Genomic DNA, 27,383 nt, shown 5'->3' on the forward strand with positions numbered 1-27,383 from the left:
ATTCGTACTGCTTTACCATTCTCCTTGGAATACCAATGACGATACTTCGGTAGTCTTTCACATTTTTCACATAATTCATAAAATTTTTGCATGTTGTCCAACAATGACCACAAAGCATAGAATTGCATGATAACAATCATAATATCATATAAATATCATTAAATGATTTAAAATAACAGTTATATTACAATATTTACATATGAACTTACCTCGATACAAAATGAGAATAGTCGAGCCTATTCCTCGTAAACTTTATTTTTCCCCCGATCTTGACTCGAATCTCTTTTCTCTTGATCTATAATACCAAATTAATTTATTTAATACACACATGCATCAAAACGGCCCCTACTACAAACTTTGACAAAATTACCATTTTACCCCTAAAGTTTTACATATTTACACTTTTGCCCCAAGGCTCGTAAATTAAAGCTCATCCTATTTTCTTATGTTTTATGACATGCTAATCATTTTTCCCTTCTATAGCAACATCAAATTCACACTCTAACATTTACTTAAGAATATTAGGTATTTGTACCAATTATGTTATTTTACTCGTTTTTACGAAAAAATCACTTAGCAAAAGTTGTTTAACACAATCTCAAACTTCATATTCTGCCATAAAACATCAAAATTCATACATATCATCCATGGGAAAAATTTTAAATATAAACCCTAGCTCAAAATATTGGTAGAAATAGGTAAACCGAGCTACGCAGATTTCAAAAATGTAAAGAACATTAAAAACGGGCATAGAAATCACTTACAATCAAGGCTTAAAAGTGTTGAAACCCTAGCTATGGTGGAGAGAAAAATTTAGCAGCAACTTATGGAGAAGATGATAATTTTTGTGTTATTTTTCCCATTTTATTTCATTTAATATCCAAATGACCAAAATGCCCTTCCTTACTAAACTTTCAAAAATTCCATCCATGTCCAATTTTTGTCCATAAACTTAGAAATTGGTCAAATTTGTATTTAAGACCTCCTAATTAATATTTCAAAGCAATTTCATAGTAGAAACTTCTAGAATGCAAGTTTTGCAACTTATTCAATTTAGTCCCTAACTTCAAATTAAGCACTTTATGCATAAAATTTCTTCACGAAATTTTCACACAATCATGAAATCATATCATAGACCTCAAAATAATCATAAAATAATTATTTCTATCTAGGATTTTGTGGTCTCAAAACCACTATTCTGATTAGGCCCTAATTCGGGTTATCACATTTTATAACCGTTACAAGCCTTAGGAAGTTTCTAGAACCCACTTTGGAAACAACCAATAGATATCAAGCACCTAGCACAACCAAACAACACAGTGCTAAGTGATTATTAGCAACACTTCCTTAGGATGTGTTGTAACGGCCCAATTTTAATGATACTTAAAATGGTGGTTTCGAAGCCATGTTTACCGTTGATTGAGTCTATAAGTTTTAATACTTAATAATTGCTAGTCTATTATATTGTTATATGAAATCTTGGTGGTACAAGAATAGCAGAAAATGTTGTTCAATTGAAAGCTGTTAACGTCTAGGATCCATCTCACTTAAAGTATAGGTTTTTTTTCAAGAAAAAGTTTATTGCTATAGATATCACAAACCGACTAGGTTTTCAATTTTTAATTTTCCACTGTGATAAACAACTATTTTTTAAATCGGATTTTTTAAACAAATGTTTCCTACTCATCCCTAATGGCAACCATGTTTCTCACCACCTTATTTCTCATTCTCTCCCCTCCATTATTTCTCCAAAATTTTGGAAGAGACAATTAAATATTCGTAACTATAAAAGGCTAGCAAAAATAATGCACTATGAAGCAAAAAAGTTCTTTTTAGGCTCAAAAGAAATTTCAACATTGATCACACTTCAAAATAGATCACTTTTTTTACTCACAATGCTTTTAATAGATTCAATGCTTTAAATCTCTCTAAAAGCTTTTATCCCTCACCTTGTTTTTATTCACTTAAAATTTTTTATTTCAACACTTTTAAGCTAGATTCTATACTCACTAAATTAAACAGTCTTTTCACTTTTACCACTCAAGTGAATAATACGAGACCACTATTATGTATCTACCTAACCCTTAATGTCTATGGTCTGATGTTCAATTCAAAGTGCAATTAAACAAAATAAGATAGAGAAAGGATTTAGTATCATACTCAGTTTTGGGCTCAAAGTCTCAAAGATAGAGGTTCATCAAGAACGAAAAATAAGACTCTAAATATTAGGAACTAGGAATGTTATAGCATACCGAAGGTAGTCATTTCAGCTCTAGGCTAAACAAACAATGCCTTAGGTCATCCTTAGACATCTCAACAAATATAAATTCAAAACATGCTTCTATTTACAATTCCATAAATGACATAAAATTCCAAACATGTGTATACATCCATCTACACATTTATTTATTACATGACATAAAATCTAGTATTTCAACATATAATGACATAAAATCTAGTATTTCAACATATAATAACCACTTTTACTCTATCGCACAATGTAACTAAGTGAACTAACTAATCTAGACTAAAAAAGAATAGAATTTAACTATCTTTATGCAAAATTTACGAGTCAAAAAAGTCAATTAAAATATATCATATCAAATCAACTAATTATTCACATCCACCATGCTTAAGCACCATTCACAAACAAAAATAAAACAAAGGTTTTTTTTGAAAATTTCCTAAAACATAAAATTAACATACATAAAACACAAAATAAAGTAAAGCAAATTCTATGTAGCCTCTAATTAAATCACACATTGTCCTCAATGTGTTTCCAATAATAATTAAGAGGTATAAGGACTTCACTAATTATCATTAGGCAATGTGAGGTAAAGTCAAAGTTGCCCACCTCCTCGTTGAAGCTCAAAAATGTTGTGTAATCCTCAAGCAGGTAACCTACAGAAAAAAAAATCAAAAGCAGAAGTATGCAAATAATAAAATAAAACAAAAACAAACCAAAAAATTCAAGTTCAAAGGATAGTGGTATCACCTACTTCAAACTTCAACCATATCCCAACATAACACTTTAGCATCATCATCCTCTTTAACAACATGATCCTAGTCTCAACTTTGTAAACAACGCAATCCTAATATCAAATTTCTTGGAAAGTATCAACAGTTCCCCCAAGATATGGCTTTACTCTTTGCCTGTTTACTAAAAATAGTTGTCCATCTTTTGTTCCAAGCTCAATAGCCCCATTGGCTAGCACACAGTTAATTGTGTATAGACTGGACCATCGCAATTGAAGTTTTCCTGGTAACAATTTAAGTCAAGAATTAAATAGTAACATTTGTCGTCCCGGGACAAAGCTCTTCTTAATTATGGAATCATGGCACAATTTGCTTTTATCTTTGTACAACTCGGCATTCTCATATGCCAAAAATCTAAACTCCTCCAATTCATCTAGTTGAAACAACCTAGTGTTTTTAGCTAAATTAGGACCAAGATTCAATTTCTTAATTGCCAAGTATGTTTACTTTTCTAATTCTATTGGCAAAGGATAGTTTTTACTGTAAACAGTATGATATGGAGACATCCCCAATGGAGTTTTATAAGTTGTCTTATAAGCTCACAATGTAACGCCCCTAACCCGTATCTGTTGCTAAAATAGGATTATGAGGTAGTACCGATCAATATACATCATATAATATACATAACTCATACATTTATGCATTCATACTCAAATACCATTCAACGCAATCACATTGTCCCTTATTAGGGCCTATGAGGCCTTAAACATGCTTTAGAATTAGTTCGGGACTAAACTGATAACATACGAAAATTTTTGGAAACTTAGAAATTTTTCAACCATACAGAGGTCACACGCCTGTGTGAATAGACCTTGTGCCTCACATGACTCTAGACACGCCCTTGTCTTAGGCTGTGTGGAAACAGGGCATACATACTTACTCGGGTAACACGGCCAATCACACACCCGTGTGTCTAGCCCGTGTGCCCTTCAAAATGGCCACACACGTCCGTGTGCTAGGCCGTGTACTAGACCGTGCCAAAACTGTAGGGTATACTGACTTATGCAACACGGCCAAGTCACATGCCCGTGTGCTAGGCCGTGTGCCAATTAGGAAGTATACTGACTTGTACCACATGGCTGGTTACACGCCCATGTGTGAGACCGTGTGGAGCATACTAACTTCATTCTAATATCAACACCAAGAGACACACGGCCATGTAATACGACCGTGTGTCGCACACAGCTGAGATACACGCCCGTGTCTCTACTCGCGTGGACAAAAATAAGCTATTTGCAAGACCAATTTGCCACCCCAACTTCAATGTACCTACATAAAGAAAAATGTACAATTTCCAAACAAAAAAAAAGTAGCCAAATCAATTCCAATTCATACACAATTCATATCATTATAATCTCATCTAACCCAAAACTCAATTCACTATCATTTACTTAGCCAATTACATGCCAAAACAATACCAAACAATATGAATCATTTACCATAATTCAAATAACCATTTGAACAACTATAAAATCCTAACCACATCCATACAAAACATATCAAAATAAGCCATTGCTCATGGCTATATATTTACATACCAAACCATGTACATTTACAAGCCATTTCTAGTAGCTAAACACACATCAATATTAATATCATTTACAAGCCAACTCTCATGGCTATAATCACAACCAAAATACCACATCTAGCATATACATGTCATATACCAAAGATGTAACACCCCTTACCCGTATCCAAGGTCGGAACAGAGTATGAGGCATTACCAGACTTAACAATACACATAGACGAAAATCGGGCCATAAAATTTCATTTAATTCAAAACTTTTCGAACACATGCATAACAAACAAAGCTAACTATATCATCACATCAAAACATAGGACATGGCACGATTAATTAAACTTATAAACCATAATGGATAAGGACCACATCTCATGATTTTATACGATAACTCAATGCAGACTGATACGTATGGTCAAAATCATAATAAAAATACATATCACAAACCAACTTCCTATACATGCCACTCACTTGATATTTCTAATATTTGAATTAATTTTCCCAAAAATGATAGTTTGATAGTGTGATTTTGCCTCCGACGATTTCCAACCCCGAGCCGACCTGCCAATACTAAAGAAATGGAGAGGATGGGTAAGCTTTACGCTTAGTAAGTTCATATGAAAATAATAAGCAATTACTACCATGCTTTTCAAGATAAAACACTATAATTGTACAATTACACATATTCAGTATAAGCTATTTTTTGGAGTCCCAGTGTTAAAAAAATCATATCTCAAGTTACAAAACTTGAAATCCAATTCCGTAAATTTTTTATGCAACTAGATTCATATGTATACTTACTAATTTTTTTCTAGAATTTTTGGTCAGGCAATTTAGTACAGTTTATTAGTTAAAGTCTCCCCTGTTTCAGGGTATGACTACTCTGACCCCTGTGCACTACGAACCGAATTTCTCCCTGTACAGAATTCCAACAACCATGCCGTTTGTTTCCCTTAAAATTAGGTTCAAGAAAGAATCCATGCATGTAAGGTATGACTCTCAATAATTTTTTTAAAATTTATGGTGAATTTCTAAAGTCAGAACAGGGGATCTCGAATTCATTCAGACCCTATTTCACAAGAATTCAAATATCACACAATATAGAATTCTTTTGTTTCCTCTGTTTCTTTAATGTGAAAATAGACTCATTAAGCTTTATTTCCATAACTTTTTTTAAATTAATTCAAATTAGACAATTTTTTGTGAATTTTCAAAGTCATGCACTGCTACTATCTAATATTGTTTTACTACTAAAGTTCACTTTTACACAATTTCACTTAATCCATTCCATTTTACCGAGGTTCGCTCAAATATTGAGCATATTACTCATAAATTCAAATAAGCATATACTTGCACTTGTTCATCACATAATCACTTTCACATGTATTTTCATTTAATCGATTTCCCGTTGAACTCATCGAAATAATAACAGATACACAATTGCCTGCACATTTTCCCATTTCCACACTTGTAGCCGAAGCTATCTGGTACACATAGTAGCCTGCACTTAGTACTACACATGCGACCAACAGTCTGGTACACGTATTAGCCTGCACTTAGTACTACACACGTGACCTCACCATCTAATACACATAGTAGCCTGCACTTAGTACTACACATGCGACCTCACAATAGATCATTCGTATCGTTTTTATTCCTAAGGTTCAATCGGGAAATTCCTCACTTTTCAACATTTTACTAAATTGTCCGTAATCAATTTAAATTCATAATTTACATCAAATAACCATTTGATAGGCAGCGACATTTCATATGATATCAAAATATAATAACATAAAAAGAATCGATAGACTATTTATGTACGAATTTACTCGAAGTGTCGATCTCACTATCCATAGTACCAATTGTCCATTCATAGTATAATAAGACACAACTCAAATATCAAATCAGCTTTTAAGAATTTACATAACATATATCACATATTTCATATATCACTTGTCATGTATCTTCATTTTCTTGCATTTCATGTAACATTCTTTCATGTCATAATTCCACATCATAAACACCGTTCCATCAATTTTTCCAATATATTAAATCATAAAATAGATGCAATAATAGTAAGAAATATAATTCAAACATAACATTGCATTATTATTATCATACGAACTTACCTCGATCCAGAAACAGCAATTTACCATTTTAGTCCATAACCTTGTATTTTCCCGATTTAAGCTCGAATCTCGATTTCCTTCATAATCGAGCTTGGAAGCTTGGAAACCCTAGCCATGGAGTATCCCTTGGTATACACGTCCATGGTGAAGAAGATGAGCAAAATCGGCTTTCTATTTTGTATTTTAATTCATTTTACCCCTAAATGACCAAAATGCCCTTACTACTAAACTTTCCAAAAATTCCATTCATGTCCAATATTTGTCCATAAACTTTGAAATTGGTTAAATTTCTATTTAAGACCTCCTAATTAATATTTCAAAGCAATTTCATACTAGAAACTTCTAGAATACAAGTTTTGCAACTTATTCAATTTAGTCCCTATCTTCAAATTAAGCACTTTATGCATAGAATTTTTTCACGAAATTTTCATACAATCATGGAATCATATCATAGACCTCAAAATAATCATAAAATAATTATTTCTATCTCGAATTTGTGGTCACAAAACCACTATTCTGATTAAGCCCTAATTCGGGATATTACAAAAGATGTTTAACTCAAAAGTACCAACTTAGATGTTTGATAATGTGATGATGTTCTCGACGACTCCCGGATTCAAGCTAGCTTGATTCACTATAAAACATAGAAAAAACACACAAAGTAAGCTTCATAGCTTAGTAAGCTCGTATATGAATAACTTAATTCATTGCATAAATACAAATCAACCAACTACACATAACAAATCTATATACACAATAACTACAAACCTTTCTCATGTCTCAAATCATGATCAAATACAATCTTATCGAACTTTCATTGTTTAATACTTGAATAGTTTTGTACATACCTATATCGCCTTTTACTAACCTCTTTCTCAACCACAACATTTGTTTACCCATTGAACCATTTGGAATAGAAATCGGATACTCATAAATCTCGTACGATAAGTACCTATACCATGGCCCATAGCCAAATCAAGATAACTTATTCGAAGAACTATTTTCATGGCCCGAAGCCAAAACATCCGATATGCATGGCCCAAAGCCAAATCGGTATAACTCGTACCCGAAGTGCTAATAAGATGGCCCGAAGTCAACTCATCCGATATGCATAGCCCGAAGCCAAATTGGTATATCATCTTATAACATGTCACCAGTATCCAAATCTATTCCTAAAGTTCAACCGGGATTTTTAGCTTGTTGATTCCATCTTCTAATATATCCGTAAAATCATATTTACAATTCATACATTAATAAAAATCTCATAATCACAATTTAGACAACATCAAAGCATTTAACATACATTTATAAGGAAAACGTCACATACGAACTTACCTCAAGTATGAAAACGGCGAAATGAGTCAATTACTCGATAATCTTACCTTTCTCTCGATCTAATTTCGGATTCCTCTTTTCTTGATCTAAATATATTCAAAATTAACTTCTTTAACCAACCACTCATTCAATTTAGTCCAAAACATAAGTTAGGCTTATTTACAATTTAGCCCCTAAACTTTTACACATTAACAATTTAGTCCTTATTTCACAAATACACAAAATTCACATATTTTCATTAAATCCAAGCTTTTCTAAATTATATATGGGTCCCTAGCAGCCCAAAAATTTCATTTATTTCACATTTCAACCACTCAATTTGCATATTTCACAATTTTATCTCTATTATGCATTTTCATCAAAGATCACTTTACAAAACTTGAAAATCTATCATCAAGCTTTCATATTTCATCTTCAAATACCAAAGAACACAAAAAATCATCAATGGAAACTCTTAAAATCTTTAACAGTTTCACAATTAAAGGTACGGACTAGCTAGATTGAGCTGCAACGATTACAAAAATATAGAAATCATCAAAAATAGATCAAAAATCGTACCTTAATTGCTTGAATTTGCCTAGCTGAATGAAAAACCCTATCTTATCTTCTTCTTCTTTTAATTTTTGATGCATGAATATGAGAATGAAGCTTTAATTAGCTTTGTTTTATTTATTTTAACCTTTAATAACCAAATTACTAAACTAACCTTATTATAAATCATTTAATATCATCCATTTAATGTCCATATAAGTCCTCTAACATTTAAAATGGTATAATTTTCATTTAAGGCCATCAAATTTAAAACCAAAGCTATTTGGCACCTTTAACAAGTAGAATGCAACTTTTGCATTTTACTCGATTTAGTCATTTTTCTCAAATTGAGCAATTAAACAATAAAATTAGCTCACGAAATTTTCACACATATAAAATAACATGCTGTAAACATAAAAAATAATATTAAAATAATTTTCTAACGTCGAATTTGTGGTTCCGAAATCACTATTCTGTTTTAGCTCAAACCGGGTTGTTACACACAATGCATCATCTAATTGAACCAACCAATTTTTTTGAGATGAGTTCACTCTCTTCTCAAGGATTTGATTAATCTTATGATTTGATACATCTTCTTCACCATTGGCTTGCGGATGGTAAGCAGTTGCAATTCAGTGCTTTTCTCTTTGTACAACTTGGCATTCTAATATGCCAAAAATCTAAATTCTTTCAATTCATGTAGTTGAAACAACCTAGCGTGTTTAGCTAAATTAATATCAAGATTTAATTCTTTAACTGCCCAGTATGCTCTATTTTCTAACTCTATTGGCAAATGATAGGTCTTTCTGTAAACACTATGATAGGAGACATCCCCAATAGAGTTTTATAAGTTGTCTTATAAGCTCACAAGGCATCATCTAATTAAACCATCCAATTTTCCCAAGATGAGTTCACTATATTCTCAAGGATTTGCTTAATCTCATGGTTTGATACCTCTGCTTGACCATTGGCTTACGGATGGTAATCAGTTGCAATTCGGTGCTTAACACTATACTTTGATAAAACATTTTCTAATTACTTACTGTAAAAATGTGAATCTTCATCACTTAAGAGTGCTTGAGGAGTCTCAAATCTCAAGAAAATGTTCTTACATAAAAATTTTACGACTGCCTTAGTATAATTTGTTGACAAGGTCACTACTTTTACCCACTTGGGAACATAATTCACTACCAACAAAATGTACTAATTTCTTAATGAATTCAAGAATGGCCCCATGAAGTCAATCCCCATACATCAAAAACTTCAACTTCCAAAATCCCTTTTTGAGGCATCTTATCATGCTTAGAAATATTTCTTGTTCACTGACATTGGTCACATCATCTTACAAAATGATAAGTATCCTTAATCATAGTTGGCCTATAAAACCCTAATCCTAAAATCTTTCAAGTACTCACTTTTCCTCCAAAATGTCCCCTATAAGGTGAGGCATGACACTTGACCAAAATATCATTAATATATCATGCCCTATCTAAAGTGATTGACATTGTGTCCAATCACCACCCTAGTTGTATAGTCTAGGCCTACCATGGAAGAATAATCTATTAACATACCCTACGACCACCAATAGGATAGTGACACGTGGCACTTTGGGATCCTATTTTAGAATATATAAACCCTTAACTCCCATACATTGGGGGATCCTCTCTCTCTCTCTCCTCTTTCAATAGTCATTCTCTCCCTTTCATTAGCCAAATTCCAACCAAGCTTTGACCACCTTGCAAAATAGCTCTCCACCTAACCTTAAGTCAGGTGAACTGCTATACATCATCATCATCATCTTCTGTTATTTGATTCATCATAAATATATATAATACCTAATAATGTGGCACAATTTATTTCTCACCACAACAACTAAAATTTCAATATTTATTAAGATTGAAAATTGTTGACTGAGCATTTCCTTTATACACTCTCATCATTAAGCAAAACTTTGTTTGAGTTTTTCTTGTTCATTTTGCTCCATTTTCTTGATTTCTCTTAGTTCTTTTAATATCATATTAGGGGTTTGATTTTTTCCTATCTTCTTTTTTTCTTGATTTTTTTCCCAAATAATTTTTAACATTTAATTTTAGAATGCATAAAGCAAATAGACAATCATTAAGATGATTATAAGGGCAATGGGCATGTGTTCTACATTGAGATCACTTTTGCCTCAAACTTAATTATTTTTTGTTTAAGATGATGGATGTTTCTTGATTGTCTTTACAATTTTATTTTCTTATAAATGTTTTATCCCATTTGCGACTTATCCTTCTAAATTATCATACCCAAACACTATGAATGCACTAAAAGGCTATTAGAGTCTGGGACCAAGCCAATACAAGACCTTAAGTTTAAATCCTTATGGCCCAGTCATAAATCTTCATTTTACATTGTGTTGGTTGTGGTTCTCATATCGGTTTCGTATAGTTTCTTTATTGTTTTTGTAAACAAAATTGTTGTGTACTATTGTTTTTTGCCATCGTATATATCTGGCAGCAAGGGTGAAGTTAGAATATTTTTTAGTGGGGCAGAATTAAATTGTATATTTTTACTATAGTAAAAATACAATTTCACTATTTTAATAGCCTATGTCTTTTTAATTTTAAATGATTAAATAATTTTTTACCATTTTGGGATGGGACAAAGTGTAATTTTATTATAAAGAGTGCAAATGAAAAATTTTCCATTCAAAAGAGGGCAAGATCCCTGCCAATCCCTAACTTCCCCACTACCTCGCTGGCCTTGGGGTTTTGAATCAATCATGTTTTTGCTGTTGTTATATATATATATATATATTATTAATGTTTTAATAATTCAAACGTTAAATTTAGCAATAAATTATATTTATCATGCATGTAAAATTTAAAATTGATCCAATATTTTTATGATATTGATTTAAATACTATCTACATTAATATATATTTAGTGATTGAAATTTATTTTTATATAAAATAAATAATTATATAATTTTAATTTATTCCATATTTAATAGTCACAATTTACATAAATGAATAAGAAATATAATGGCTAGATTTATAAATATCAATCCATACCGGCCAAGTTTATTCAACCCAGTAAAAGAACAATATAAAAAGAAACCCAAATAAAATGAAGCAGTGCCAGTGAAAGAAAGAGTTTTCCTTCAAAAAAGTGAAAAAGTCCACCAAGACTTTGTTGTTCTGTTCTATAGTGGCCTTTTCTTGGGCCCGTTTTAATATTCAAACAACAATACTGCGAATGTTTTAACTTTCAATTCAGGTGCCAAAAACGAAAACAATTCGACTCGTTTCGCTGTTTCGTTAAAAAGACAATCGATCTTCATCAAGTACCAAGTGACTGGGTTATTCCAGAGGTGGCTCATGAGACCCATAAGGCTTCCTGAACTGCCCATAGGACGGAGGAGCGCGGCGGAGGTGTTCGAAGCCGGGATTTATGGGATAATCAAACGGGTTGTTGTGATTGGAAATGGCTTCTCGGGAGCTGAGAATCAATGCATCGGTTTGGTTCGGGCTTTAGGTCTCTCGGGTTGTCATACTTTATATGTAAGCTTCTCTTTATATCTTCCTCTTTGACTGTTCATTTCAAAACTCAGTTCTTTTAATCTAATTATTGTGTGTCTTTTACACGTCCCAAGATTCAAATTGAAATACAGCTATTTGTAAGCAATGGGAAATTTTGATTTGTTATTATTTATATAGTATTTGTTTAATATATTATGCAGCGTGTTACAAGGCCAAGAGGAGGAATCAATAAGTGGCTACATTGGCTTCCGGTTTCTCTTCATAAAAAATTGGATTATGTTATGAGGCAAATTTGCATCTATTCAGGAGTTCAAGTGGAAGCTGGATGGAGTAAAGTGGTTCCTTTTACAATTGAAAAAACTGGTATCTGCTTTCAGCTCTCAAATTATATGGTTTCATATTGCAGTACCAAAGATGGCACCCTTTTATGTTGAAGAAGTCTTTGATTTGTCCTTTTTTTTGTCCCCCGCCCCCCCCCCCCAAAAAAAAAAAATCAAAATTCATATGAGAACTACAGGGTTGTCCAGTGTAATAGAAGCTGATGCAAAACAAATTGCAATGATGGCACGGGATACATTTGAGAAGTAAATTCTTCCAACTTGAATTTCTTTGTTTGCTACTACTTTTTGTTGCACAATGTGACACTTGACGTTGAAGCTATGTGATTTAGCTTTCTAGTGGCAGTTCTTTCTCTTGTGATTATTTTCTTATTTTATTTTACTCTATTAGGGAGGGCCCTCTGTTGGTCATCGCGTCTGGTCGGGATACAATCTCTGTTGCGAGCTCCATTAAACGGTTAGCCACAGAAAATGTTTTTCTTGTTCAGGTTAAACCTTTTTTTTTTTTAATTCTCTTTTCCTCTTTGTTTATATTTGAATGTGAGTTTTTATTGGAGTTTCCACTAGGTGCTTGATATACAAGGCAATTTGTATGTTTCCTTTGAAGTTATTCAACTGTTTCGACTTTGTAGACCTGGGTGATTTCACAGTACGTTAAAAGTTTAAAAGGTGGTCAGAATGTTCAACCTTTTATATATTTCTTTTCAGATACATATTGGCTTTTATATTTCTCATAAGAAAAAATCCAAGAAAATGGCCTGAAATTGTTTATTCATTATGCCGGTAATCATATGTTTTTTTCCTTTTTAGATGCATATACTGCAATTTGTGGTTTTATATATATTTTTCTTTGATTCAATTTTCAGATACAACATCCACGGTCACGGCTGAATAGGTTTGATTTAGTGATTACTCCTCAGCATGATTATTATCCATTGACTCCTCATGGACAGAGACAAATTCCTTGGTTTCTCCAGAGGTGGATAACTCCTCGCAGACCTCCTGATAGACATATGGTATGTATTTAAGTTGTAAATACTGAGAAGGCATCTTGACATAGGAGTCTCTTTGCTGGCTGTTAAGTTATAGTTTCTCTTGTCATTGGTTGGTTGGTATGTAGCTCATCGGTAGTTGTTTCTGAATTTCAGGTTCTCACTGTGGGAGCTCTTCATCTGGCTGATTCTGCTGCATTAAGAAGTGCTGCTTCAGTCTGGCATGATGAACTGGCTCCGCTTGCGAGGCCCTTGCTTGTTGTCAACATTGGAGGGCCAACAAGTAATATTTAGTGCATCATGGAGTTTGTTATCATTTTGATCAATCATCTTTTTAAGTCTCTAACTTCTTTTTGGATAATGCAGTTGCTTTATGTTAACTGATACTTGCTAATTTGCATCTTTTATTGTAGTTATACTTGTTGTTTGAAATGTATTAAAGTATCCTTTGTATATGTAGGAATGTTGTTTGTTTATAACATAATATTAAAGAATCCGATGGCAATTATAAAATAGAAAATGATTTAATCTCGTTCACAGATATCCACCAGCATCATGTTCCATTGTCATTGTTGAACTCATTTAAATGCTCTTTTTTTCAGTCATATTTTTCACTTTTCATAATGATATAGGCAAAAGAATCTGATCAATGAACTTTTCTAATATCCAGTCGTCAAACCCCAAATTTCTTGTAATAATTTGATTTTGTCATGAGGGCTTTTTCACTACATAAGAGCGTTTTAATTGAATTATTGTTTAAAAGATTGAATGAATTATATCTTCTGCAGAATATCTACCAACCTTCCTTTGAGACTTTTATCTAGTAGTTTTTTATATGCTAAATCAAAAGATTTACGCAGGCAGCTGTCAATATGGTGCGGATCTTGCAAAGCAGTTAATAGCTATGCTGCAGAATGTTCTATGGAGTTGCGGCAGCGTCAGGATATCTTTCTCGAGAAGGACTCCTGAGAAGGTAAAAACACTTTGAAAGTTTCTGTTTGTCAAATTTGTCAACAAGAACTGACGTTATTGGTTTTCTAACGAATTCTTGGATTCTTCTTGAGAATTACACCAATAGGTATCAAAAATCTTATTGAAGGAGTTTAGTTCTAATCCAAAGGTTTACATTTGGGATGGTGAAGGTAAACTGTTTCCAGTCTTCTTAAGAGATTTCCCTCCCCTCCTTTTCATGGTAGCTAAGTTTATTCACCCCATCAATTGATGATATGTTGTTTAGGTCCTAATCCACACATGGGACATCTGGCTTGGGCTGATGCTTTTGTTATCACAGCAGACTCGGTAAGCATGTTGAGTGAGGCTTCCACTACAGGGTAGGTCTTGAAAACTGTAAGCCACATCCAATTATTAACAGGTTATATTGGTTTTTTGAATTTGAACATCCTCGTTACAATCCACTGTGCTTCAGAAAACCAGTCTATGTTATAGGAGCTGAGAGATGTACATGGAAGTTTGCTGACTTCCAAAAGTCTCTGTGGAAACGAGGAGCAGTTCGTCCTTTCACTGGCAAAGAGGATGTAAGTTTTTTGATGCATGTAAATTTCAATGTTCCTTCTGATTTATTAAAGAAAGCCACCACAAATTTTCTCTAGCAACTGGAACTGCCTGGCCTTATTTCTGGAATATCTCAAGCATGTAATTTTACACGCCTGCTGAATATGTTGGTTTTACAGATATCTGAGAGCTGGAGCTATCCACCGTTAAATGACACAGCAGAGGCCGCTAGCCAGGTGATGAAGGCACTTGCTGATCGAGGATGGACAATAGACGCATAATCTGCTTTCAGTGCTCGATTTTTATCCAAGCTTTTGCAATTGCTTCCACCTTTGAACAGAGTTTAATCCAGTCCGTACCAACTGATTGATCTTCTTTTGCACACATGTCCAAGTGAAGACATATCAGAAAAGTTTTTACTGTAGTTCTTTTTCTTTCACAATTAATTTTGTCACACCTTGCTTCTTGTTGACACCACAAAAATTTTGAGAGTGTAAGGTAAAAGAGACATGAATTCTACTTTGTTCATTATATTTTGATCCAAAGGCAAATGGATAAAAGAAACACACTTCTGTTCCGCTCTATCTGGTTTGTAAAATCTAAAACCCCCACAGTTTCTACATCTTGCCTGAATCAACCTCATCGAAACATGACATAAATGGAAAACAAACTTCCAGACAAGCTTGAAAAAATTCAAGCTTCATCAGATCCGTGAATATCATTTATTAAATGTGATTATATGAATCAATTGAGTCCGGGTTCATTCCCTATATAAAAGTCCATTTTGATTTGTTGTTGGTTTAGGCAATGACCAATTTTGGGAGTGTTGGATTAGGGAGGTCAGGTGGAGTTTAGTTGAGAGATTAAGAGAATTAACTTTTATTTCGTGAGTTGGTATTTTTGTCGTAGTTTTGTTTGCCTTTGATTACAAGCTCCTACTCCATTTCTATTAAGTGAAAGCAACACTTGTAAATGACCAAAAACTTGGCTCTTGCAACCTCTCAGCTCATCTAAATTTATCATAATTTTATACCCATGTTTAAATACATAGAATATCAAAGTAAATGAAAAATTAGGTATCATAAATTCTGACGATAACTTACAAAATGCTAATTAAAATATACTAATTTAAGCCAATTACGTCTATATCCACTGCGATTACCTCTACCAGCTTCAATGCTATATGTGGAGAGAGCCCTACTCCATTATAATAAAAAAAACATATATATTTAATTATGAATTTCATTCTTTATTTAACAAATCTAAAAATTTACTCTGCCAAAGTTTTATAAGGTAAATAACACAATTCATCACCAAATTTCCGTAAGTTTACAATTTAAGCACCAAAAAATAAAAATAAAAATATTCATTTTAGGCATCATGATCAAAAACTATTTTCATTTTAGGCACTACCATTAAAAACTATTCTCATTTTGGTCACCCGCTATTAATTCAATGTTGTACAATAATTTTAGTCACCCAACTTTAATAAATTCTCATTTTGGTCACTTATTTCTTTTTTTAAATTAATTTTATTTTTTTCAAAAAAAACCTTGGTTTTCATAAGAAATTGAGTTATTCAACTACGGAGGTAAAACTTAGGTTTTCCTTGTAACTCTATTCCTTATAAAAACTCAAGTTTTTTTTGTAAAAGAACAAATAATTCACTAGAAAAATTCAGGTTTTCACTTGTTACTAAAAAAAACTAAAATTAATTTTAAAAGAGGGGAAAAAGGAAATGAAAAGGGTAAAATGTTTTTTTCCAATAAAAACCCGTGTTACCTATAAAAACCTAGGTAATTCTTTATAAAACCCCATGTTTTTTCTTTTTACGGGAAAATGAAAAGTTTAAAATTAATTTTAGAAAATGAAAAATTAAATGAAATTAAAAAGATAAAATAAGCGACCAAAATGAGAATTTATTAAAGTTAGATAACTAAAATTAATTTATGATAACATTAAATTAATGATAAGTGATCAAAATAAAAATATTTTTTAACGACAGTGCATAAAATAAAAATAGTTTTTAACAATAATGCTTAAAATGAAATTTTTTATTTTTTAGTGCCTAAAATAAAAAATTTTAAAAATTAAATGATCAATTGTATAATTTACATACTTTAGTACTTATACGTAACATGAAAATCAACAATATAGTAGTTTACATGTAATGAATTAGCAAAAATAAGTATTCTAATAAGATGTACATAACATATTAGCAAAAATCTATAGTTTAAGTCTATATGCTTACCAACAATTGGGCTAATTTCTCAGAATTAAATTTTGTCAATTAAAATAAATAGATTGTCTTTTCAATTTTTAAAAAATAAATATATCAAATTCGACCAATAGAATTATAAGCTAATCATCTATAAAAACTTCATCCATTCAACCAATTTCCATCACAAAAACAAAGCTTCAACTTCTCTTTTATTGTATAGTTCTCAAATTTCCTCTATTTTCCCTCCCAAAACAAAAGAAAAGAAAAAAAAATGATGAAGAGCAGTGATCACTCAAGCATTAATGTGGCAGAGTCGAGCGGCGTTGAAAAAGGCAAAGGATCACTCATTGCTACATCCAGGGAGCAAAAGAAGGGATTCAAGAAAGGGTTGGGTATTTTGGACTTCCTTCTGAGACTAGGAGCCATTATTTCAACTATAGCCGCTGCTGCTACCATGGGAACCAGTGATGAAACTCTTCCTTTCTTCAGTCAATTCTTCCAGTTCGAAGCCAGTTATGATGATCTTCCCACACTTATGTACGTTGCTTAGTCATAACATATGTATAATGACAGCTAGATATTGTTGAAGAAAGATTGGAATATAATGAGATATATATACATATATAATCAATTTATTTGCAGGTTTTTTGTGATCGCAATGGCACTAGTTGGCGCATATCTCGTCCTTTCCCTTCCTTTCTCCTTAGTTACCATCGTCCGCCCTCACGCAGTTGCGCCGAGACTCCTCCTTTTCATTTTGGACACTGTAAGCATTCGCATGCATGTTCGGAAATTCCCATATGAACCTACCAAAATCAATATATTAACGTTTCGGTTGATGTGTATATATATGGATGTATATGCACATGGCATGCAGGTGGTATTGACTTTAGCAACCGCGGCCGGCGCAGCGGCAGCAGCCATAGTCTACTTGGCTCAGAATGGGAACCCGAACACAAACTGGCTAAGCATCTGCGACCAATTCGGTGATTTTTGCCAGGGTGTGAGCGGCGCTGTGGTGGCATCGTTCTTTACTGTTGTGGTTCTGATGTCGTTGATTCTTCTGTCTGCTTTTGCCCTCAAAAAGCACTAAAACTATAAAAGAGATTGCTGAAGAGAACAAGCATGAGCGATCGATTTACATTTATTACAACTTGATATAAAGCTATATGTTTCATTTGGCATCAATCTACCGTCATGTAAAGCTATATGTTTAAAAATTTTAGTTTAAGATTAAAGAATTAATGAATTTGTACCTAATGTAGTAAAGGTTCAATTCTTATTTAGAAGAATGAAATTCTATTGAGATTTGGAGATATTTCATAATCAATTATTTACTTCTTTGAATATTTGGGTTAACACACGTGGGTGTGAATGCCTTGATATCAGCAAAAAATAGAATTTATTTATTGATTTTTTTGAAACTTTTGTAATGTAATCAAATAAATTATTTACTTTTTAGGCCGTTTGATTCACAAAATGTGTGTGATTTACTTTTTAACACATCTGTTTTACGAAATGTAATATTATTTCTGTTAATAAAATTATCAAAATGATAAAAAAAGAAGAAGATAAAATTGATATAAAAGTAATATTTCGAGCAAATTATAATAGTCAAAATGTAATAATAAACGAAATATTAGTCCTATAAAATAATAAATAAATATGATTGAAATATTTCTTGAAAATTATATCAAATAACTAGACATTTTGATTTATTAATTATTATACTATTATTTTGTTTTTAATTAAGTAAAATAAATCCATAGTAATTTTTTTTATATAAGGGACAAAACTAAATTACTACCAAACTTCCTTTCAACAATTTAAATAGTAAGCAATGTAGGCAGCATCCTTTGCATCTCCTTATCCTGCAGTCCTTGCAATATAGTCTCCGGCAGATCGGGAAAGGCATAAGGGCCAATCGGTTTGTTGAGCATTGTGGCTGCCATGGCGTCAGCAAGACAATTTCCCTCTCTATATGTATGGAGTAGTTGCACTTCCCAACATCTTCTCAACAATTCCATGATGGCTCGGATAACCCCGCTCAACACCAAACTATCACATTCAGTCTTAAGTAGCTTTAACAATTCAAGATTACGCATTTCCAACATTATCTGGCGAAGACCAACGTTCCACGCTTGAGTTACTGTCAAAGACACCCCAACGCTTCCGCTTCTAGCACTGTGCATCTGCCAACCGCTCGAGCAAAACCCAACACCTAAACTCCTGCATGATCACGAAAGATTTGACACCTTCTCTAAGCACATGGCTTACATCCTCCTCCTCAACACCAAAGATTTAGCACTTTGAATCCGATGTAAGATTTGTTTTTGTCTTGAGACAGAATCGCCTTTGTCTTAAGATAATGAGACATCAAGCCTAAAAAAGATTTGTTCAGTTTCATGTCTCAAGACAATTAGTGGCAAAGTTAGGGGGCTAACAAGGGTCTCGGCCCCTAAAATAATTTTTTTATTTAAATTTTTTATAATTTATAATATTTTAAATTAATAATGATAAAGTTACATTTTGACCACCCAAAACGATAAAATTTTGATTTAATCTTTTAAAAATTATAAAGGTATAGACTATTAAAATAAAAAAAATTGCTGTTTTACTATCATAAAAATATACAATTTAATTCTAACCTCCAAACAATAATTTTCTGGCTCAATCACTAGAGATGAGAACCCCTTGTATCGAGACATTTCAACATCGAATTAAAAATAGAAAAATAGGAGAGGCCTGTCTGGAGACATGCTATCATCAAAAATAAAATTGTGGCTTGTCTTGAGACATTGAGTCTCTATCTCGAAACATAATGTTAAAACTTGAAAATTGAATTTGGATTCGAGTTTCAACTCTCAAATTGACTTACTATCACCAAGTAACTCAATGAATTGTATTATTACACCATATGAATGTAAAATTGTGATTGAAATGGATGATCATTTTGATACGAATGGTAATTGAATTCTAAATGATATGAGAAAGAAATAAGTTAATTTGAATTGCTTCGGCAACGTAATATGATATCTCACATTTAAATTTGGCGACCAAATCAAATGTGAGGTGTTACATTAACAACTCAACATCCCAATTATTATTAGGAAAAATAAGAGAACAAAAATATTGAAAAAAATTTAATTTACAATAGTATATGTTAGGATCGTCCCGAATAAGCAATGAACAAGTAAAAATAGTAGAAGAAATTGAGAAGATGAACACACAAATTTAACGTGGAAAAACCCCTCAAAAGAGGATAAAAAACCACGGGCAAAGATAATTTTACTATAATGGCAAAAGAATGAAGAGTACAAAAGATGGAGATAAAAACTAAACCCCGAAAAACAAAGAACCCTCAAACGTAAACACAAAATTCTCTGAATGTGTTATGAGTTCTAATCTAATGGGTGTCTCTTAATTCTAAGATTGTAAAGGAGCCTATTTATAGGCTAAATTAGTAAGTCAAATAAACTATACTAATAAATGCTAAATATATTATACTAATAAATACTAAATCTTCTAGAAAGAAAATATATTTTTGTTTAACTTGACTTGCAAGCAATCTCTTAGAATTTGGGTCACACAATTCTAACAATCTCCACCTTGACACGAATTCTTTCAATGTCATCTTTGCCAAAACCCGCCACGGGCCTATCTTGAACTATGCAGGGAATTAACTGAGTCGAATCTATGCTTAGAAGCTGGAAGACTTCTAGCCTTCGACTTGTGCACTGCCAAATCAAAACTAACCCAGGTCTGATTTTCACGAATACAGTGCCCTAACTTTTCAAAACCTGCATCCAAAAGAGAACCTCTCTTCAACGAAACGGTCATACCTTTTTCCCTCCTATGACCAAGTTGCCTCCGCTTCAAATGAGTTGACTTTGACTCCGTAACGGACGAGGGACGTCCGATTTCACCGGTCACTGTAGAACCTTCCAGAATATAAAGACTGCCGGTTCTTTTACCTTTTAACAAAACGAGAGCTCCACGAGATACTTTAATGTCGTTCGACTCGATGTTGATTCTGCATCCTTTCAAGTCTAAAATACTCAAGGAGATGAGATTCTTTCGTAAATCAGGTACATACCTGACATCTGAGAGTGTCCTAATCGTCCCATCGTGTATCCTAATTTTAACAATACCAATACCGATTATTTTACTAGATGAATCGTTTCCCATGTGCACAACTCCACCTTCAACTGAACTGTATGTGGAGAACCATTCTCTATTGGGACATATGTGGAAAGAACATCCTGAATCTAGGATCCATTCAGACGTAAGCTTGGAGTTATCGCTCGTTGACACTAACAAGAAATCATCACCGCCTTCATCGACCAAATTAGCACCAACTACATCTTCCTCGTTACTCTCAGCAGCCCTTTTATTTCGCAGTTTATAACAATCTGCTTTGACGTGACCTAACTTTTTGCAATAGCGACACCTTTTGTCTCGTTTCTTTGATGCTACCAAAACAGAAGCTTGTCTATCTGCTTTGCTATTCAAATCAAACTCATTGTCGAGTTTGTCTCTACTCAACAAATGACCCTTCACATCTTCGAACGAGAGTTTGTCTCTGCCATAAATCAGGGTCTCCCTGAAAGACTTGTATGAAGAGGATAAAGAGCACAATAATAGCATAGCTTGATCTTCATCGTCAATATGAACCTCAACGTTCTTTAAATCATTTAAAAGAGTAATGAATTGACTGATGTGATCTTTAAGAAGCTCACCTTCGTTCATGCGAAACGTAAATAGACGTTGTTTCAACACTAAACGGTTAGCCAGAGACTTAGTCGCATAAAGAGTTTCTAACCTTTTCCACAAGGCGAATGAGGTCTTCTCCATCAATACCTCCTGCAATACTGTATTCGCGAGGCACAACTAGATTGCAGACAAGGCCTTTTCATCAAGCTCTTCCCATTCTATTTGATTTAGATTCTCAGGCTTTTTCCCTGTAACAACCTTTTTCAAGCCATTTTAAACTAGAATTGCCATCATCCGAACTTGCCACAGATTGAAATTTGTCTCACCATCGAACTTCTCAATTTCAAACCTTGTTGCTGCCATCTCTGACCGGGCTGATCTATGAAAGTTAAACTAGCTCTGATACCACTTGTTAGGATCGTCCCGAATAAGCAACGAACAAGTAAAAATAGTAGAAGAAATTGAGAAGATGAACACACAAATTTAACGTGGAAAAACCCCTCAAAAGAGGATAAAAAATCACGGGCAAAGATAATTTTACTATAATGGCAAAAGAATGAAGAGTACAAAAGATGGAGATAAAAACTAAACCCCGAAAAACAAAGAACCCTCAAACGTAAACACAAAATTCTCTGAATGTGTTATGAGTTCTAATCTAATGGGTGTCTCTTAATTCTAAGATTGTAAAGGAGCCTATTTATAGGCTAAATTAGTAAGTCAAATAAACTATACTAATAAATGCTAAATATATTATACTAATAAATACTAAATCTTCTAGAAAGAAAATATATTTTTGTTTAACTTGACTTGCAAGCAATCTCTTAGAATTTGGGTCACACAATTCTAACAGTATATTTGGCCATTTCTAGGACCTCCAGAATACATCACATTAAAAAAATTATTTTTTATTGAAGATTTCATTTTCCATATCAAAATAAAAGTATAAAACATAAAACGTACGTTTTCTCACTTAACATTTCACTTCCAAAGCAAAAGAAATAAAATAAAAAAAACCAATGCGTAACGAAAATAGACTTCACAATTTTAACTAAATATTAAGGGTGAGTAAAATTCAATTTGATTTGAAAAAAATAAAAAAAAATTAAATTTCAAGTTAATTGAATCGAGTTATTCCATTTTCTCGAGTTAACTCAAATTCGAATTTCGATTTCGATTGAGTCAAATTTTACAATTCGATTAATATATTGGTATAAATATCCTTTTAGTTCCAATCAAATTTGAAAATAAGTAAATTGGTAACACAACTCAAATTTTCTCCTAGGTCCATAATTAATCCTATGTATGGATCCTTAGGATTGGTGTATTCTTTTCTATCTTATATACCACGGTTTCGGATCATGGATCAAGCCAAGCATCACAACTTCTTCTACCCATCCTGTATGTTGTCCTTTTGGCTCCGTGTTGGAATAGAAACTTATTGTATTGTATTAGTAGACGAAATCGTTTATCATTATGATAGGTGTCAAGTGGAAGTAAAGTGATGTATGCAGCTGAGGCATCCTAACAGACTGGTACACTTGAACCTTGTTCCTACATGACCCGATCAGTTCGATCAGGCACTCGCCATCTATTTTCATTGTTCAACTCTTTGACAACACGAAAAATCCATTGTTCAACTCTTTGACATGAAAAAACCAAAAGCTCTACCCTCCCTCTCTATCTATCCATGGACTCTCTCAACAAAAATTACAAAAAAAATTAAAATAATTTTTAAAAATAAAAAAATTTATAAAAATTTCATAATTTATATTTTAAAAATATATAAAATATTTTAAAAAAAATCTAAAGAATATATAAAGAAAGTTAAAAATTTTAAAATTTTCTAAAATAATAATTTTGGGGACCTCAATAAGTTAATGGTTTCAAATTTATCTTGCTAAAGTATTTTTTCTTATTCTGCTTTGAATTTTTTTTCAAATACACGTGGTTCCAAATATATATTGTAAAAAGATTTTAATTTGACATATTTAATTTTTTAATTTAACTCAAACAATTTCGCTCGATTCGACTCGACCTGAATTTTATTTCAATTGACTCGATTCGAAAAAATTTCTAATTGAGTTAGGGTGATAAATTAGGACTTATTAACTCAATTAACTCGAAAATTTTCATTCAATTCGACTTGATTTAATTGAGTGCTCACCCTACTGAATATTGTAAGAAGTTAATAAATTTATTTTAGAAAATATATAAAGAAAAAAATTGATTGTAATTTTGAAGAAGACAAACAAAATTAAAGGAGGTTTATATAAATGATAGAAATGGTGACACCAGTGTAAGACCCAATTTTGGCTCGGGCCCATATACATACAATAGACAAAAGACAACAGTCCGAACCTAAGTTACAGCAGGCCCAATTCATAAAAACAAGGACTTGGGTCCAAAAATACAGGCCCGATAGGCCCAAAGTTTGGGGCTTTTGGGAAACCCTGGGTCTCCATGCGCCGCACGAATGCAGCCAGCTCTCCACCTCACACGTCCAGCCAACTCGCGTGTAGCACGACCCACGCCCCACGTTCACCATACCTGCAACTAGTAGAAGCAAAGAAACTGTTGTAAAGTTGGCTATAAAAAGCCACGAATTTTCATTTGTTGGATTTTTTTTTTTGGAATACAAAATACACACAAAGAATCCAAGAGCAGTGAAAAAAATACTTCAAGGTGGTTCATCATTATTTTATTCTATTTTTTTTTTCATTTTCATTTGAGTTCACGTAATACAAAATAATATATCGTAGAAGGGAGAGGAGTCGTATCTTTTGATTCGCTAGCAAAAGGGGGAAATTTTCGGCCTTTCGGTGGCCATCTACAGAGTGCGCGAGGCGGCAGAAGAGGGCCTGGGTTTTTGCCCTTTCAGCTGAGAAAGGAAAATGATGGAAATGTTCTAGGTTTTTTAAAAAAAAAGGTTAAAATGTTTTTTAAAGCAGGTTTTAAGCAATAGATGGAAATAGCATCGGGGAAAGGAACAGACAGCTTTTTGACTTGGTCTATGCACATAATTTCTTTGAATGGTTAATTTTGCGCAATTGGACCCTCCCCTCTTGCACTGGCTTGTAATTGAAGCTTGTTTATATTTTCTTTTTTTTTTAAATTGTCCCAGAAATTTGCGCGTCCGTTCATTTCAGTCCGCGCTGAAAGGAATTGTTTTGGGGCATGGTTTATTTGATTTTTCGGTCCTTGCAAATTTACACGCGCTACATTTGGGTCCTGATTTTGGTTTTTAACGGCTTATTTTATTTATTAATTGTCCCATTTAGTTTAATTTTATTTCAATTGAGTTTTTTTTTCCATTTCAACATGTATAATCCATTACTTTAATTTATTTAGCATTCAACTCTTTTTTTTTAAAAAAATATTATTTAAACATACATTTTGGGCTACTTTAATAATTTTACCTTGTTTTTTATTTGTTCAAATTGTAAAGTGTTATTTTAAAATTCTATTTTATGTAGTATCATTTTAAGTTCTTGTATAATATATGGTTAAAATACATTTATATACTATTATTATACATATATAATTTTTGATAAAATTAACCCTATTCTATATACATTATTGTTTTTATATTATTTTATGTAAATATTTTCTTTTAAATTTATTATGTATATATATTCTCTTTAAAATTTATTTATGCATAATTTGGGCTTCCTTTTAAGGATCTTATTTTTAATTGTATATTTTATTTATTTAGAATACTTTAGTATCTTTGTATATGCATTATTAATATTTTTTCCCCTACATGCGTCATTAGTCACATTAATTTGTTTTACTTGAAATTATGTTATATACTATTTATTTCGAATTTCTTCTTGTATATTATATGTTTTAATAATTGTTTATGTATTATCAGTTTTTGTGTACATATTAGTTATGTTGAATTTTAACATGTGTTATTCCTTTATATATTTTTCATACGGGTTTTTGAATTGTTTTGCGATGGTTAGTTTTCATATGGTCTTATGTATTATGAGTTTTTTTTTTCCATAATTTATTGTTTTATACATATAATTATATTCTTATTTCTTATTGTTGTATCATGATTATAATTCTCATATCCACTTAATATCGATTGTCCTCTATTTCAAACAAATCAAGTAAGTATATTTTGACTCAGTTTTTGTAATCGCTTATTTGAAATTTCACAAATCAAGGCAATGTTTCGTGTTTGGAAATTCGAGGAATCGTGTACTAACGTGCTGGGTTTCTATTTATCGTTGGACCAAATAACCGAATACCATTTTAAAAATTTTCATCTCGTGTTTTGGAAATCATGAGGTGATCTCAGTTTTTGGAGGCTTAAAATATCGTGTCCTAACGTGCTGGATGTGGTATTTTATTCCTTTGGGACGAGTGAATCTTAAAATCCAACTTGAGTTGTTTCGCGTGTTTTGGAAATCATGAAGTGATCTCAATTTTTTTTGGAAGTTTAAAATATCGTATCCTAATGTGCTGGATGTGGTATTTAATTCCTTTAGAACGAGTGAATCTTAACAAACTCGAATTGTGCACGCACTTTTAAAGGGATCGTATTTCAATTTTTTTAAAATTTTCAACATTAGGACATAAATTAATCAATTAGGTACCAATTTTGGGCGTTACGAGGGTGCTAATCCTTCCTCATACGTAACCGACTCCCGAACCCATTTCTTTTTTTTTCGTAGGCCAAAACCCATATTTTAATAAAATGATTTATCAGGTGATCCGATCACACCTAAACCAAAAAAGATTGGTGGCGACACTCCTTAATTCATTTTTAAAGTCGATCCCCGTTTTTTTCAAACTTTTAAAAATGGTTTCGACAGCTTGGCGACTTCGCTGAGGATCAATAAGAGAATCAAGCCGTAAAATTGATTATTTTCTGTCCTTTTGTCAAAAATTTAAAATTTGGGTTTTAACTTACGATCCTTTTATTGCATTTCATGGGTTTTATGGTTTTTGTCATTTTATTCGTGTTTTGCATTTTGAGTTTTTATATCCCCTCGCATCATCTTGCATGATCGTTGTGGTCGCACCTTTTTTAAGTGGGAGTGAGAAACTATGCCTCTGTGAGGTTTTCACCTCCGCATGGGCTAGTGGACTGCTTCCGGGATACATCCGTACCTATGTCTTCGTGAGGTTTTCACCTCCACATGGCCATAGGGAAATGTATTTTCCTGAATCGAACTCGATCCACATGAGACTATAATGGGTGAGGGTTGAGGAATCTGCTGGTTCAAGTACCATTTTCTAGAACCGAGCCACATATTGTGAACTGTAGGAGCCCGCCCTAGGTAGAGCTATGTTAAACCCTAGCGATTACCCAGTTAGGTGTTTGATTATTTTCTGTTTGCTTTGATTTTTTTTATTTTTCGATACTAACTTGTTGTGTTTTGTTGTGGTTATGTTTGCATGTCATTTCATATTAAAGAGGTGTCGATTTTTGTTCAGTTGCTAAATTTAAAACCTGGTTATAGAGAGTGAATTCCTTGATAAAGTAGAGGATAATGTGGCTGTCCGTATGTGGTCAGAGAAT

The 27,383-nt window shown here is 32.6% G+C and overlaps 2 protein-coding genes across 3 annotated transcripts; both read left to right on the plus strand.

Annotated features, from left to right (window-relative positions):
* The first annotated feature begins 11,692 nt into the window (after positions 1 to 11,692).
* LOC107948443 (mitochondrial fission protein ELM1) lies at positions 11,693 to 15,500 on the plus strand. Of its 2 annotated transcripts, XM_016882987.2 has the most exons (12): positions 11,693 to 12,095; positions 12,275 to 12,437; positions 12,592 to 12,658; positions 12,804 to 12,869; positions 12,980 to 13,061; positions 13,279 to 13,428; positions 13,561 to 13,687; positions 14,265 to 14,377; positions 14,483 to 14,546; positions 14,642 to 14,735; positions 14,831 to 14,939; positions 15,096 to 15,500. In XM_016882987.2, the coding sequence occupies exons 1-12, from the start codon at positions 11,913 to 11,915 to the stop codon at positions 15,195 to 15,197; spliced, it is 1,320 nt and encodes a 439-aa protein (XP_016738476.1). In that variant the 5' UTR covers positions 11,693 to 11,912; the 3' UTR covers positions 15,198 to 15,500. The 2 variants fall into 2 exon arrangements, with proteins under 2 accessions (XP_016738476.1, XP_016738477.1); XM_016882988.2 differs by lacking the exon at positions 12,980 to 13,061 and having other exon boundaries at positions 12,804 to 12,900.
* Positions 15,501 to 17,301: 1,801 nt separating this feature from the next.
* LOC107949294 (casparian strip membrane protein 1) lies at positions 17,302 to 18,463 on the plus strand. The gene is made up of 3 exons (XM_016884016.2): positions 17,302 to 17,674; positions 17,780 to 17,903; positions 18,015 to 18,463. Exons 1-3 carry the CDS (start codon positions 17,409 to 17,411, stop codon positions 18,228 to 18,230), a joined length of 606 nt encoding a protein of 201 aa, XP_016739505.1. The 5' UTR covers positions 17,302 to 17,408; the 3' UTR covers positions 18,231 to 18,463.
* Positions 18,464 to 27,383: the final 8,920 nt, after the last annotated feature.

This window comes from Gossypium hirsutum, chromosome A04 (assembly GCF_007990345.1).
Source record: "Gossypium hirsutum isolate 1008001.06 chromosome A04, Gossypium_hirsutum_v2.1, whole genome shotgun sequence".
Classification (NCBI taxonomy): domain Eukaryota; kingdom Viridiplantae; phylum Streptophyta; class Magnoliopsida; order Malvales; family Malvaceae; genus Gossypium; species Gossypium hirsutum.